Source organism: Alexandromys fortis, unplaced genomic scaffold, assembly GCF_014885135.2.
Source record: "Alexandromys fortis isolate MF-2015 unplaced genomic scaffold, M_Fortis_MF-2015_v1.1 scaffold_27, whole genome shotgun sequence".
Classification (NCBI taxonomy): Eukaryota; Metazoa; Chordata; class Mammalia; order Rodentia; family Cricetidae; genus Alexandromys; species Alexandromys fortis.
This window is the reverse complement of record NW_026067952.1, coordinates 3,357,365-3,371,348: the sequence shown is the minus strand read 5'-3', so window position 1 is coordinate 3,371,348 and position 13,984 is coordinate 3,357,365. Positions and strand designations below refer to the sequence as shown.

The window sequence follows — 13,984 nt, the reverse complement described above, 5'->3', positions numbered from 1 at the left end:
TCATGGTGGAAATGAATTTACATGACTGGAGAAACATGTTTAACAGCTGCTCATTTTTTCAATGTTGCCATACAGTTTATTTATAATAAAAGACCACGGGGAGGGGGTTGTAGGACAGCTCTGCCTTCAGAGCTGCTGGCTAGGTTTAGAGCCAAGACACCTGTAATCCCAGCCCTCGGTACTGGAATTTCTCAGTACGTTCCTTCAGCTACAAAATGGCCATACTGCATATTGAGCACTTCCTAGCGGGTGGAAACATCTCCAGGTGCCTGGGTCCTCCTGCCAGCTACCTCCCCGCCACAAGCCCACGCCTCTCCGCGTTGGGTCGGATTTGTGGAGCGGTCGCGGTGACCGCACTGTGGCTTCCGGAACGTCTCCGGAAGTCCTTCCTCACACACTCTTCCTATTGGATGCCGGTTTTGGTGGGCGCGGGTGCTGCCGGGAGGCGGAAGCGGCCGCAGGTATGGCGGCGGCCATGCCGCTCGCTGTGCTTTTGCTGCTGCTGGTGGGACCGGGCTGCTGGGGCCACGCAGAGCACCCACGCGACAGCCTGAGAGAGGAGCTTGTTATCACTCCGCTGCCTTCCGGCGACGTGGCCGCCACATTCCAGTTCCGTACGCGTTGGGATTCGGATCTGCAGCGGGAAGGAGGTGCGTTCTGGACGTGAGAGAAACCTCTGTGGCACCTTACGGAGTTCGCGAAGAGAGCAGTCCCTGGGGGGCGGGGCCTGGGTCGCCACTCACCTGCCCTGGTTTCTGCAGTGTCTCATTACAGGCTCTTCCCCAAAGCCCTGGGGCAGTTGATCTCCAAGTATTCTCTGCGGGAGCTACACCTGTCGTTCACGCAAGGCTTTTGGAGGACCCGATTCTGGGGGCCACCCATCCTTCAGGCTCCATCAGGTGCAGAGCTCTGGGTCTGGTTCCAAGACACTGTCACAGAGTGAGTTTCCACCTTGGGTCCAGTTACAGGTCATGGAGGGAGCTTGGCAGGGGAAGGTGTTGTCATCTTGCCGTTGGCCCTGGTATCAGCTGCTCTAATAGGTGGCGATCCCACCAAGCTGGCTTTGGAAGTAAGGGATGATATTACAGGGTTGGGGAGATGCCAAGTCAGAAAATGTTTGCCGCTCAAGCTTGAGGACCTGAGTTCCAGAGCCCACTTAGAAAGCCAGGCTGTTGATGCAGGCCTGTAATCCCAGAACTGAGGAGGTGGACGCAGGAGGAGCAGGTTTTGCTGGACAAGCCAGTCTAGTTGGATCCGTGTGCTCCAGGTTCAATAAGAGACCCTAATCTACCAAAGTGGAGAGGGCATGAAGAAGACCAATGCTGGTCTCTGGCCTCCGCAGCTGTGCATTGGTGTGCATGCACATACAACACAAAGAAATTACATAACCACAGAGTGGCGTTCTTTACCCTGGTGAGTGAACATTCTATCCTGAATACTTTCAAGTCTGAGATACTACATGCACTTCCCTAAAGAGGCAAATAACAGATTATTGGCACGTAAAGCCACAAATAATTGGCAGACTAAATGTTTTTCAAAGACAAATATTCACTTGCATTTGAAAAAATATCCATGCTTAGCAAAACATATTTGTGGGATAGCACAATGACTGAAGGAAAAAAAAAAAAAAACATTGATGAAGCTCTGGAGCGAGAAGGGTGTTTAAGAAGGTGTCTCATATGCCTCTTACTCTTAACCGCCCTGTAAGGGTGAGCACTCAGATATTACCAGGGTTAGAGCAGCGATAGGGAATGGTAGGAAAGAGCCCGTGGAACAATTTGAAGTTGGTAACCACCACTCAGTTCCTACCATATGACAGTAGCGGTCTCAATGTTCGCCTGTCGCTTTCAAGAGAGAACAGACTTCAGCATAGAGTTGACATCTAAATATCAACAAGTAACTTTAAAATTTATGAAATGCTGGGGCTGGAGAGATGGCTCAGTGGTTAAGAGCACTGACTGCTCTTCCAGAGGTCCTGAGTTCAATTCCCAGCAACCACATGGTGGCTCACAGCCATCTATAATGAGACCTGGCGCCCCCTTCTGGCATGCGAGCACACATGAAAGGCTACACATAATAAATAAATCAAAAAAATTTTAAAAAATTTATGAAATGCTAAGTGGATTGGTGTTACGTACATCAACTGAAGCATGGGCAAGACACTGCCACTACCTAGCCATCCCCTAAAAGGGACTTAGTGGGGTCTTGAGTGCTCGGATGCACAACAGAGCAAAGGAGCTGAGCTTGAGGAGAACTGCAAAGGCTCCTTGGCGGAGGGAACAAGAATGGAGCAGAGCCGAGAGGTGGTGGCGCACACCTTTAATCCTAGCACTCGGGAGGCAGAGGCAGGTGGATCTCTGTGAGTTCGAGGCCAGCCTGGTCTACAAGAACTAGTTCCAGGACAGGCTTCAAAAGCCACAGAGAAACCCTGCTCGAAAAACAAAAACAAAACAAACAAATAAAAAGAATAGAGCATAACTTTGAAGGCAGCAAAATTCCGCGAGCAGTGTTCCCAGCAAGGTGACCCACTTGAAGAGAGACCTGTAGAGCTGCCGTGATACCCAGAGAAGGGCATCCCTAAGCAGGGGTAGTGACATCCTGACTTCCGTCACCTGGTCTGTCTCTTGTTCTATCATGGACTTGGCAGTTAGCTGTGGTTGTATGAAGGAGGCCACACAGGATTTAGAATTACAAAGGTATAATAACCACAGGGCAGTAAGTAGGTGTGTGTCTCTGTCTAGTGTGGATAAATCTTGGAAGGAGCTCAGCAATGTCCTCTCAGGGATCTTCTGCGCATCCCTCAACTTCATCGACTCCACCAACACTGTCACCCCCACTGCCTCCTTCAAACCTCTGGGACTGGCCAATGGTGAGAGAGCCCTTGAGGTCGTTCTTCCTTGTACCTTCTACCCCAACGTGCCTCCTTCCCCTTGGGCTCCTCTCCCACAGCTGGGCTAGATCCTAACTCCTGTGGGTGTGCATAGTGTCCTAAGAAGCTGTCTCTGCATCACCTACTCTCTGATTGGAGGTGGGACCACTTGGCAGTGGTACTAGAGTGATACAGGGACACTCTAGAGTCTTTGGAGTGTGGTTCCTGGAAGGTAGGGCCCAGGTACACTCTCCCTAAACTTCTGTCTCCCTCAGACACCGATCACTACTTCCTACGCTATGCTGTGCTACCTCGGGAGGTTGTCTGCACCGAGAACCTCACCCCATGGAAGAAGCTCTTGCCTTGTAGTTCTAAGGTGAGTGTGGGTGAGAGCCCCGCAAAGGGAAGGGAGTTGGCAGATGTCCCTTCGTGGCCGGGCAGCCAGGGTGTGTTTCAGAGAAGCTGTGCCCCGTGTCAGGTGCCCCATGCAGGGTACTAACGGGCCCTGTATCGCTTCTGTCTCCTCCAGGCAGGTCTCTCCGTGCTATTGAAGGCAGATCGCTTGTTCCACACCAGTTACCACTCCCAGGCGGTGCATATCCGTCCTGTCTGCAGAGTAAGCCATGGGGAGTGGGGTGGGTGTCATCCAGAGGCTGTGAGAGACAGTGCCGGTAAATCTGTGTGATTCTGGCCGAGTGAGCAGTAGAAGCAGAAGTGAGGCTCATTATGTGGGGCACTGGCTGTGCACCAGGGTAACTGAGCGGTTGCCTGGGAAGCACTCAATAAATCTTTATTGTGGAGCACAGAATCAGGAACAGCAGCCGTGTGCGTACAGCTGCCGGCTCAGTCGCTCGCCAGCTGGCATGACCTTGAGGAAATCATTTCATTTCCTTGGAACTTCATTGTCTCATCTGTCACATGAGAGTAATAGAGTCTACTTCGGGGGTGGTTGTAATGGCTCATCACACTGGTGCACATAACGCTGTTGACATGGGATCTGGCTCGGGGTCAAGTGCTCCGAAGGGAACGGTAGCAAGTCAGTAGAAGTAGAGATGTATAAACAGATGGGGATTATGTCCAAGTTAGTCCTTGGGGCTGTGGGCTGGATGAGAATAAAGGCGCTGACTGCTACCATCCGGCCCTTACAACAGAATGCTCATTGCACCAGCATCTCCTGGGAGCTGAGGCAGACCCTTTCGGTTGTATTTGATGCCTTCATCACGGGACAAGGGAAGAAAGGTAAGCTGCCCTGGTACCTCAGTCCACCTGTCGCTGGCCTGCTCTCTCTGTCTGGACCCAACCACACCAGCCCTTGCTCAGCGCTGTTCTTTCTTCTTAGACTGGTCCCTCTTCCGCATGTTCTCCCGGACACTCACAGAGGCCTGCCCACTGGCATCGCAGAGCCTGGTTTACGTGGACATCACAGGCTACAGCCAGGTACCAAGGTGTTTAGCTGCACACATACCCTTCTTCCCCAACATCAGCCTGTCCCTCTGCTTGTCTCTGCATGCTGCCCTTGTGTTGCCAGGACAATGGAACACTGGAGGTGAGCCCTGCTCCCAGCTCCACATACCAGGATGTCATTTTGGGCACGCGGAAGACCTATGCTGTCTATGACTTGTTTGACACAGCCATGATCAATAACTCCCGCAACCTCAACATCCAGCTCAAATGGAAGAGACCTCCAGATAATGGTGAGTGGATGGGGGGCGGAGGAGGACACAGCAGACCCTCAATTTTATGTCTTCTGCGTCCATGTTACTGGTTCTAAATTCACTTCTTCTCAGCTTTATGACTGGGCAGGTTTCTACCTCCACTGAGCCTTGGTGTCTATAACAGACAGCACTAATACCTAGTGGATGGGATGTGATAATTAATGTAAAATACAGAGTTCATTCGTATTCAGATAGTTTTGAATTTGCGCCACGCTGTAAGCATAGAGTGGTACATCATCTTATTTATGGCTCAGACGCTGTGAGAGAGTAGCGTAGGTACATTATTGTTACCGAAGGAAAGGGAGGAACATCCTGAGAATGCTGCTGCGGGCAGGAGAGGACACAGTGTACATGAGCACGCGGTTAATAGTCATCATTTTATCCTTGTGATCGGAGGAAACTGGATGATCCCAGAGCCCACATGCCCCAGTTCTTATGGCACAGCCCCCCCTCCCCGTTCTCTGATCTAGGACTCTGCGTATGGCTCAGGGAGTTGGGGTGGAAAGTGACTCTCCTTTAAGTGATTCAGTGTTGATTCTTTTTTCCCTTAGCAGAGGCCCTGCCTGTGCCCTTCCTGCACGCGCAGCGGTACGTGAGTGGCTATGGGCTGCAGAAGGGAGAGCTGAGCACACTGCTGTACAACTCCCATCCTTACCGGGCCTTCCCCGTGCTGCTGCTGGATGCTGTGCCCTGGTACCTGCGGCTGTATGTGCACACCCTTACCATTACCTCCAAGGGCAAGGAGAACAAACCAAGTAAGGAGCTGAGTCCCAGGCAGATCCCCAGTTCACCTCAGCTCCTTCTCTCTTTAGAGCCTCCAGACTCCCGTCTCCATAGTTCTGGACACCTGAAGGGCTCTGAAGAGGGAAAGAGGGGCTTAGGGACAGCTTTAAAAAATGCAGCAGACGGCAGTCGGTGGTGGCATACACCTTTAATCCCAGCACTCGGGAGGCAGAGGCAGGCCGATGGATCTCTGTGAGTTCGAGGACAGCCTGGTCTTCAGAGCAAGTTCCAGGACAGGCTCCAAAGCTACACAGAGAAACCCTGTCTTAAAAAAAAAAAAAAAAAAANTTAAAAAAAAAAAAAAAAAAAAAACTGAAAGAAAGAAAGAAAGAAAGAAAGAAAGAAAGAAAGAAAGAAAGAAAAAGAAACCCTAAAATCCCATCTCTCTAAAATAGCTAGATTCTTTTAAATTTCAAAATCTTAGCCAGGTGGTTGTGGCACACACCTTCAGAGTTTGAGGCCAGGTGGTCTACACAGAGAAATCCTGTCTTGGGGGAAAATAATTCAAAGTCTCTCATCTGTGGGCTCCTGTAAAATCAGAAACAAATTAAATACTTTTCACTTCAAGAGGAAATAACCAGGCACAGTCACAATCTGAGCAAAGCAAAACCAAACTCCAGCAGTGTAAATAACTCAGTACCTAGTGTCTAGGATTCACTTGTGGTCTTCTGGGCTCTTCCAAAAGACTTGGGTCACTTCTCTGGCTCCGCCCTCTGTACACACAAGGCCTGTTGTCTAGGCTCCTTTGCTTCTACTCCTCGGCTGCTGCCATTCTTGGTGATCATTTCATGGTCCTGGCATCTCCAAATCTGGGGTCTTCTGCTGACCCTCGGCTATGCTTTCACCAATAGCCTTTCTTGGGCTCTCTTTAGGGACTCCAACCCTGCCAGATAGTGCCAAGCCTCACGTGCTCTCTATGACCTTTATACCCTCAAAACCAGCACTACCTAGGTGATACTTTATGACCAAATTTAGTTACCCAGCACAAGGTACAGCCTTGGCCTCCTCTGGACCACAGCTTCTGTTTGCTGACTCTAAGAAAACACTTCTCAGAAGATTGCACCTCATTGATGCTGTTTTCTTCTTAATCACGGCTAGTTCTTTAGCCCCAGATGACAGCATTTGTTGTCCCAGAAAAGCAAAGGTTTTACCTGAGTGGTTCTGCTCCCTCGTTACTCACAGATGATTCTTCAGCTCCAGCTGAGCAGACACACAGATTCTTCACACAATTGGCCTGGTAGAGTCTTTGCTTCCCTCTGACTCCATGAGCCAGGCCTCCATTGCCTGCACCGCTCTCAACATTTGTATCTTCCAACCTCCTACAGAACAGCCCACCGAGCTCTCAGCACTCAGTGACTTTTCTAGCCCAAAGCCCTTCTATCCTCCCTAAAACAACATGGTTACGTCTGTCACAGCAACACACAACTCCTGGTACAAACTTCTGTCCCAGTCAGGGTTTCTGTTGCTCTGATGAAACACTATGACCAAAAGCAGGTTGGGGATGAAAAGACTTACTTGGCTTACACTTCCACATCACTCTTCTTCCCTGAGGGAAGTCAGGACAGGAACTAAACAGGGCAGAGCCTGGAGGCAGGAGCTGATGCAGAGGCCATGGAAGGCTGCTGCTTACTGGCTTGGTCCTCATGACTTGCTCAGCATGTTTTTCTATAGAATCCAGGATGACCAGCCCAGGGATGGCCCCACCCACAATGGGCTGGGTCCTCCCCCATCGATCACTAATTAAGAAATGCCCTGTAGCCCGTTCTTATGGAAACATTTTCTCTTTTCAGGTTCCCTACTTTCAGGTAACTCTAGTTTGTGCCAAGTTGACATAAAGCCAGCACAGGGGTAAAGTTTAGAATTTGCTCCTTTTTTTTGCCAGGTGTGGTGGCACATACCTTTAATCCTAGTACTTAACAGGCTCAGACAAGCAGATCGCTGATTTTGAAGCAAACCTGTTCTCCAGAGTGAGTTCCAGGACAGCCAGGCCTACAGAGAAACCCTTGGCCCCAAATAAATAAATTTTAAAAAAAGGAATTTTGGGTCAGGTGGTAGTGGCACATGCCTTTAATCCCAGCATTTGGGAGGCAGAGGCAGGCGGATTTCTGTGAGTTCGAGGCCAGCCTGGTCTACAAGAGCTAGTTCCAGGACAGGCTCCAAAATCACAGAGAAACCCTGTCTTGAAAAACTGAAAGAAAGAAAGAAAGAAAGAAAGAAAGAAAGAAAGAAAGAAAGAAAGGAAGGAAGGAAGGAAGGAAGAAATTTTGTTGTTTTTAAAGAAGCATTGGCATTTGCTGATGCTTTCCTCCTGGGTACCTGGCATAGCACCAAAGCATTGGTATGAGAAGGCACCAGTGGTGAAGAAAGAGGATAGCATCCATGTCAGGACAAACCGAAGAATTTCTAAATCATGTTTCCCGTGTTTTTAAACCTGTGGCTAATAGTTTCGCTGTTTCAGCACTGTTCAAAACTGTTTCAGACACACCATGTGGGTATATTTTATACATTCCTCAGGGTGAATTTTGTGCCTTTTTTTTTCTACTAGGGTATTGGGAATTGAATTTTAACCTAGGGCCTTGTACAAGCTAGACAAGTGTAGACAAGTGCTCTCTATTAAATTATACCCTAGCCCTCTTTGTTTTGGTTTTTGTTGGTTGTTTTTTGTTCGTGTTTTTGTTTTGTTTGAGATGGGTCTTTCTACATAGCCTTGGCTGGCTTACTGGATCACTGCTATTTGCTCTTGTGCTCGGCTTTTATCTGACTTTTACACTTAAAAACAGGGGCTTGTGAAGTTGCCCAGGCTGGCCTTGAACTTTCGTCCATCTGCTTCCTCAACCTCCCAAGCAGCTAGGAACACAGGCCTGTTCTTTCTCTCTCAGCTGTGTTTAATTTTTGACCCTGGAGAATCCTGAACACACCCAAGCACAACAGGTTCCCACCTGCCTAGCTCACCTTTAGAGGTCTCCAGCTTCCTCTCAGTTTACCATTTTATCTGTCTCTTTGACTCTCTTCACTTGCTTTGTCTTTTTTCTTGAATATTTGAAGGTAACCCTTAAAACATTATATCAATTTGACTTTAAATATTTCAGAATATATTTTTAATAGATAAAATCAGGCCATCATCGCTCTATTTCCGGGTTAGCTTACAACACATTGGGTTTCATAGCAGCATCTTTGTACGTTATCACTTAGCGTCTCTCAGGGCCCAAGCAATAGCTTTTTGTGTTTGGTTTGTACTCTCATCTGGTGTACGAAGTCCTTCTGTCTACGTGTGGCTTTAAATAGTTAATGAATAAAGCTGTTTTGGCCAGTGCCTTAGCAGAATAGAGCAAAGTGGGAATTCCAAGCAGATAGAGGAGGAAAGAAGGCAGAGTCAGGGAGACCCACGTAGCCTCCACAGGAAATGCTGGACAGAGCCCTGCTAGGCCACGACCTCATGGTCATGCACAAATTATTCAAAATGGATTAATTTAAGATATAAAAGCTAGCTAGCAATACACTTAAGCTGTTGGCCAAACTGTTTTAAATAATATGATTTCTGTGTAATTATTTTGAGTCTGGGCAGCTGGGAAATAAATGAGCAGCCTCCGCTACACTCATCTCTCCTGTTCCGTTTGTCTGTATCTCATCTGTCCTGTTGCCTCTAGCGGCTCTTACTGTACTTCTTGAGCGTCTCTCTCTTTGTGGGCTTTTTAAGGAGAGTTTTAGGTCTGCAGAAGTTAAACAAGAAGTTCAGAGATCTTTGTGTTCTTCACATGTTGCATGTATGCTTGTCTCCCATCCCCCAGCATCACTGGGGTCAGCCCAGGCCGTGTATGTGTGAGGTAAGCACTCACAACTGAGCTCAGTTGCCAATCCCCTCTCCCCCCACACACACCTTTTGTTGTTGTTGTTGTTTTGGTTTTCTATAAAGGGTTTCTCTGTCTCTCTGGCTGTCCTAGAACTTGCTCTGTAGACCAGGCTGGTCTCAAACTCACATAGATCCACCTCCCTCTGCCTCCAGAGTGTTGGGATTAAAGTGTGCTCCCCCACCGCCCAGCTTCTTCTTTTTTTAAATATTGATGCTGGTGGTAGAGGTGGCCAGAGAGATGACTTAGCAGGTTAAGAGCACTCGCTGCTCTTCTAGAGGACCTCGTTTGGTTCCTATCATCCGTATCAGGTGGTTCACCTCTCACTCCAGCGCCTAGGGAACTCTGACACCCTCTTCTGGCCTTTTTGGGTACTGCACTCATGTGCACATACCCACTCACAGGCATATATAAACACAAAGCAAAAAATAATAATTAAAAAAAAGAACTACTGAAAAATATGATTTTGCTAGAGACTAAACCCAGAACCTCATGCTTGGTAAGTGTTAACACCATTCTATAACAGTTCACAGCTTTTTGTTTTAATTTTATTTTTTTAATTTGCTTACAAAGTAACAGGTTTTCTTTCTCTTTTTATTTTTAAAGATTTATTTATTTATTATGTATACATATACAGTATTCTTGATATTCTGTCTGCAGGCCAGAAGAGGGCACCAAATCTCATTACAGATGGTTGTGAGCCACCATGTGGTTGCTGGGAATTGAACTCAGGTCCTCTGGAAGAGCAGGCAGTGCTCTTAACCACTGAGCCATCTCTCCAGCCCAGTAACAGGTTTTCTTATGGCTCTCTCATACATACTTTTTAAAAAGTGCTGTTGCTAAAACTGGGTCATCTGTTATATAATGTGTGTAAGGAATGTTTGACATTCTGGGTTTGTCCTTGTGCTGCTGTCTAATGTGGGCTGCTATTAGATTTAGAAACTTGATTAGATTTATGTCCTATATTTTTGGCAAGAATTCCCAAATGACTCTGTGGACTTCCTCTTGTATTACATCAGACAGTGATGTCTGGTGCCCTGGTTTAATTAATTATTTATTAATTATCTATCTATCTACGGGAGGAGTATTTGTTGTGGGGCGCATGTGAAGAGGTCAGAGGACAGCTTGCAGGAAGTGATTCTGTCCTTCACTGGGTCCCCGGGATGGAAACAGGCAGGATGGCCAGGCTCCGCAGCAGGTGTTAACCCATTAGCCCCCTCGCCAGCCGAGATGCCCCAGTTTTAGCGATATGAAGATTGATGGTCTGCAGCATCCACGGCAGCCTCCCTTGACTGTGTCCTGGGATTGCTGCCTGGTTCCGTGGTCTTCATTTTCTGAGACCATTTCTTCCTAGCTTGACTTCCTTTTGGTCCCAAGGCAGGGTGGGAGGAGGTGTGGGTAGTGTGATTTTAGGAATGGAGTCTATGGGTTCTTTCCTCCATCCAGGTTACATCCACTACCAACCTGCCCAGGACCGGCAGCAGCCCCACCTCCTGGAGATGCTGATTCAGCTGCCAGCCAACTCTGTCACCAAGGTCTCCATCCAGTTTGAGCGGGCCCTGCTCAAGTGGACCGAGTACACACCAGACCCCAACCATGGCTTCTATGTCAGGTGGGGTCTACCCCAATAGGCTGCCCCCATGTCTGCTCTTACTCTTTGGTGGGAGGAGCCAGTAAAGAACACAGCCCCTCTGTCTGCTTCTCTGCAGCCCCTCTGTCCTCAGCGCTCTGGTGCCCAGTGTGGTGGCAGCCAAACCAGTGGACTGGGAAGGGAGTCCTCTCTTCAACACCTTGTAAGTGTGACCACACCCTCCTGCGGTTAGGTCCTCAGCTGCCAACTGGGCATCTTCAGCCCTTGTGAAAATCCTAGTGTGAAATGTGCGAAGACTGTAAAAAAGTCTTCCCCGTTTCTACTGCTGGAACTTGTAGAGAGGTGAGACAGTAGTGTGTGCCAGTGACCTCAACAGCCGCCGAGCCACGCACTCCAGAAAGCGCCGGTATACAACCTGGCCTGTTCCCTGTGCTCACAGCTCTGGGTGGTGGTGGTTTGGGTGGTTGTGGTATGTAGTGGGTTACTTACTTTTGTAAAGACTAGGCTAAGGCAGTAGACAAGGCAGGCCCTTCCCTTCAGTACTGCTGGGTTTCCTTTGATCAGGCATGTGCATGCACGCGCGCGTGCACGCATGTGTATGTATGCACTTTTCTATGACATGCTTCTTTACAAGGTTTCAAGACCCTATAGGACTCTGGAAGCTGCTCTGGAGCTAGCACAAACTGTGGCTCAATTGGGGAAGATGGGGAAGGACAGAAAAACAGCCAGTCCCGTCTCACCACTCTTTCCCATCCCTAGGTTCCCAGTGTCTGATGGCTCCAGCTACTTTGTGCGACTCTATACAGAGCCCTTGCTAGTAAACCTGCCTACACCTGACTTCAGCATGCCCTACAATGTGATCTGCCTTACATGCACTGTGGTGGCCGTGTGCTATGGCTCCTTCTATAATCTTCTCACCCGAACCTTCCACATTGAGGAACCCAAATCGGGTGGCCTGGCCAAGAGACTGGCTAACCTCATCAGGCGTGCCCGTGGCGTCCCCCCTCTCTAACACTCCTCTTTAGCAGCTACAGCTGCACCCCCTACCCACTCACCCCTGTCCAAGGGAGCAGGGATGGGACTCTTCCTGCCACTCCTCTGTCCCCAGAGTTAGCTTTTGAAGCAAACTTCCGCTAGGCCTGGCTGGGGTCAGAACTGTGGTGTCCGGTATGGTGGCCTCAAGCAGACGTAGTGTGGGGATTCATGTTTCCCTTCTTCGCCTGCAGCAGCCACACTTGTGCCCCGCAGTGGCTGGCGCTGCTGCACCCTGGACAGCTGGCGACGTTCCTGTCATTGCAGGGTGTCTGATGGCTCAGGTAATGGAATGCACCAGAGCTCGCGGTACTGTGTGGTGGGTCGAGATTACCGTGGTAATAAAGTGGCTGCCTTCCTAGGTCATTCCTTCCTCCTTGAGGCCTGGGAAGAGTTCCCAGCAGAAGCTTGTGTGATGAGTGCTCTGCCCAGTCCTGCCAGAAATTCCTCATCTTGTGTATTCTCCCCACCCTTCTCAAAGTAATTCTCCAACTCTGGGTTTGGCTGGGAGTTTTTCTGTAAATATAATCTGTGATCATGAAAATGAATCCTGTCAACACGAACTGCAGTGTCAGAATGGCTGGGGCTCACTCTGGCGCTTGGAAATTTTTGATATTAAGGATCACTCCTTAGACTGCCCACAAGCTCTGAAGTCAGGCCATTGGCTCCAAGACTGTCCCCTACCTACCTCCCCTGTTAGAGAACTCTGGTGCTGAGGGAGGTTCTTCTGTCTGTGTGTTGCTTTTTATTGGTTAATGAATAAAGAACTGCTTTGAGCCTATGGCAGGGAAGAACAGAACTAGGCGGGGAAAGCCAGGCTGTATGCTGGGAGAAAGAAGGGCGGAGTCAGAGAGATGCCACGGAGCCCCTGGGAACTTTACTCAGTAACCCACAGCCACGTGGTGATACACAGATTAATAGAAATGGATTAAATTAATATAAGAGTTAGCCAATAAGAAACTAGAGCTAATGGGCCAAGCAGTGATTTAATTAATACAGTTTCTGTGTGATTATTTCGGGGCTAAGTGGCCGAGAACAAACTAGCGGCCTCCTTACTACGCTCTGGGTTCCTGTAGAACTGGTCCTTAGGCAATAAGCCTCCCGCCCTTCCTTCAGCACATTGAGTTAACTTGTCCCTTCCACCCTACCCCACATTTTTCTCTCTACGTGGTATAAATGCACTGTTCACCAAGCACACACCCCTTAACTGCCTGGTTCATTCTCTTCCAAAGCCAAATGAGACATTGCTTCCGTTGGGAAGTCTGGCATACCAGGATGTCACCGGTGCCCTCCGCCTGTCCTCCCACAGACCTTTGCACTTACCTTGTCCCATGTTTTCCACTCATGCCTGTTGACTTCCATTACACAGTGCTTGTTGCATAGGTCTTTCAGGAGAACGTGGCCCCTCAGAACGTTCTGCTGGCATTCAGTCAGCAGCAAAAGCATCTAGGTGAATTCTGGTCTGGGCCAGATGCAAGCTGTGAAGGGCCTGAGTGTAGCTGATCCAGGAGCCATGCCCACCACCTGTAATTCAGTGCTTCAGGCTGGAGTTAGGACTGTGAATTCAAGGCTCAATTGGGCCGTGTAGACCCCATCTTTAGAAAATGAAGAAAGGAACAAAGGCTGGCATGTAGGAACACACCTTTTATCCAAGCATTAGGGAGGCAGAGACAGGTAGATCTCCCGAGTTCAAAGCCAGCCTGGTCTATATAGTAAATTTCAGGACAGCCAGAGCTACATAGTGAGACCCTGTCTCAACCAAGAAAACAAAACAAAAAAAAAAAAAAAAAAAAAAACAAGTGTAGGCAGATGACTGAAAAACTAAATGGCCTTGGCAGCCAGGTAGTATGGGATGGTGGCTAAATCAGAAGAGCGTGAAGCAGGTCAGCTAGGAATGACCCCTGCATGCTGGCAGCACCTGCCTGTCTTGTTTGTCTCTCTCAGGGTTCATTTCCCCAGCCGCCTTCACCTGCCTTCTCCACTTGGATGGCGAGGATCCCCACAGCTGAACTCATTCCCTTCCTCTCCAGATGTGTTCCCCCGAAGCCCCCACATCTGTCAGTGCCTTTTGCCCTCTTTCCATCTGTCCAACCCTTTGAGTCATCTTTGATCTCTGCCTCCACATCCAGTTTGCACCTTTGAAATG

General features: G+C 48.9%; 1 protein-coding gene across 3 annotated transcripts; it reads left to right on the top strand.

Moving 5' to 3' along the window:
• Nucleotides 1–431: 431 nt before the first annotated feature.
• On the top strand, nt 432–12,836 carry Pigt (phosphatidylinositol glycan anchor biosynthesis class T). 3 transcript variants are annotated; one of them, XM_050151175.1, is made up of 12 exons: nt 432–650; nt 762–939; nt 2,742–2,869; nt 3,145–3,245; nt 3,399–3,485; nt 4,021–4,108; nt 4,209–4,306; nt 4,398–4,563; nt 5,139–5,339; nt 10,662–10,827; nt 10,925–11,008; nt 11,566–12,836. In XM_050151175.1, the coding sequence occupies exons 1-12, from the start codon at nt 464–466 to the stop codon at nt 11,816–11,818; spliced, it is 1,737 nt and encodes a 578-aa protein (XP_050007132.1). In that variant the 5' UTR covers nt 432–463; the 3' UTR covers nt 11,819–12,836. The 3 variants fall into 3 exon arrangements, with proteins under 3 accessions (XP_050007132.1, XP_050007131.1, XP_050007133.1); XM_050151174.1 differs by having other exon boundaries at nt 5,136–5,339; XM_050151176.1 differs by lacking the exon at nt 432–650 and adding an exon at nt 1,268–1,413 and having other exon boundaries at nt 817–939; nt 5,136–5,339.
• The last annotated feature ends 1,148 nt before the right edge of the window (nt 12,837–13,984 follow it).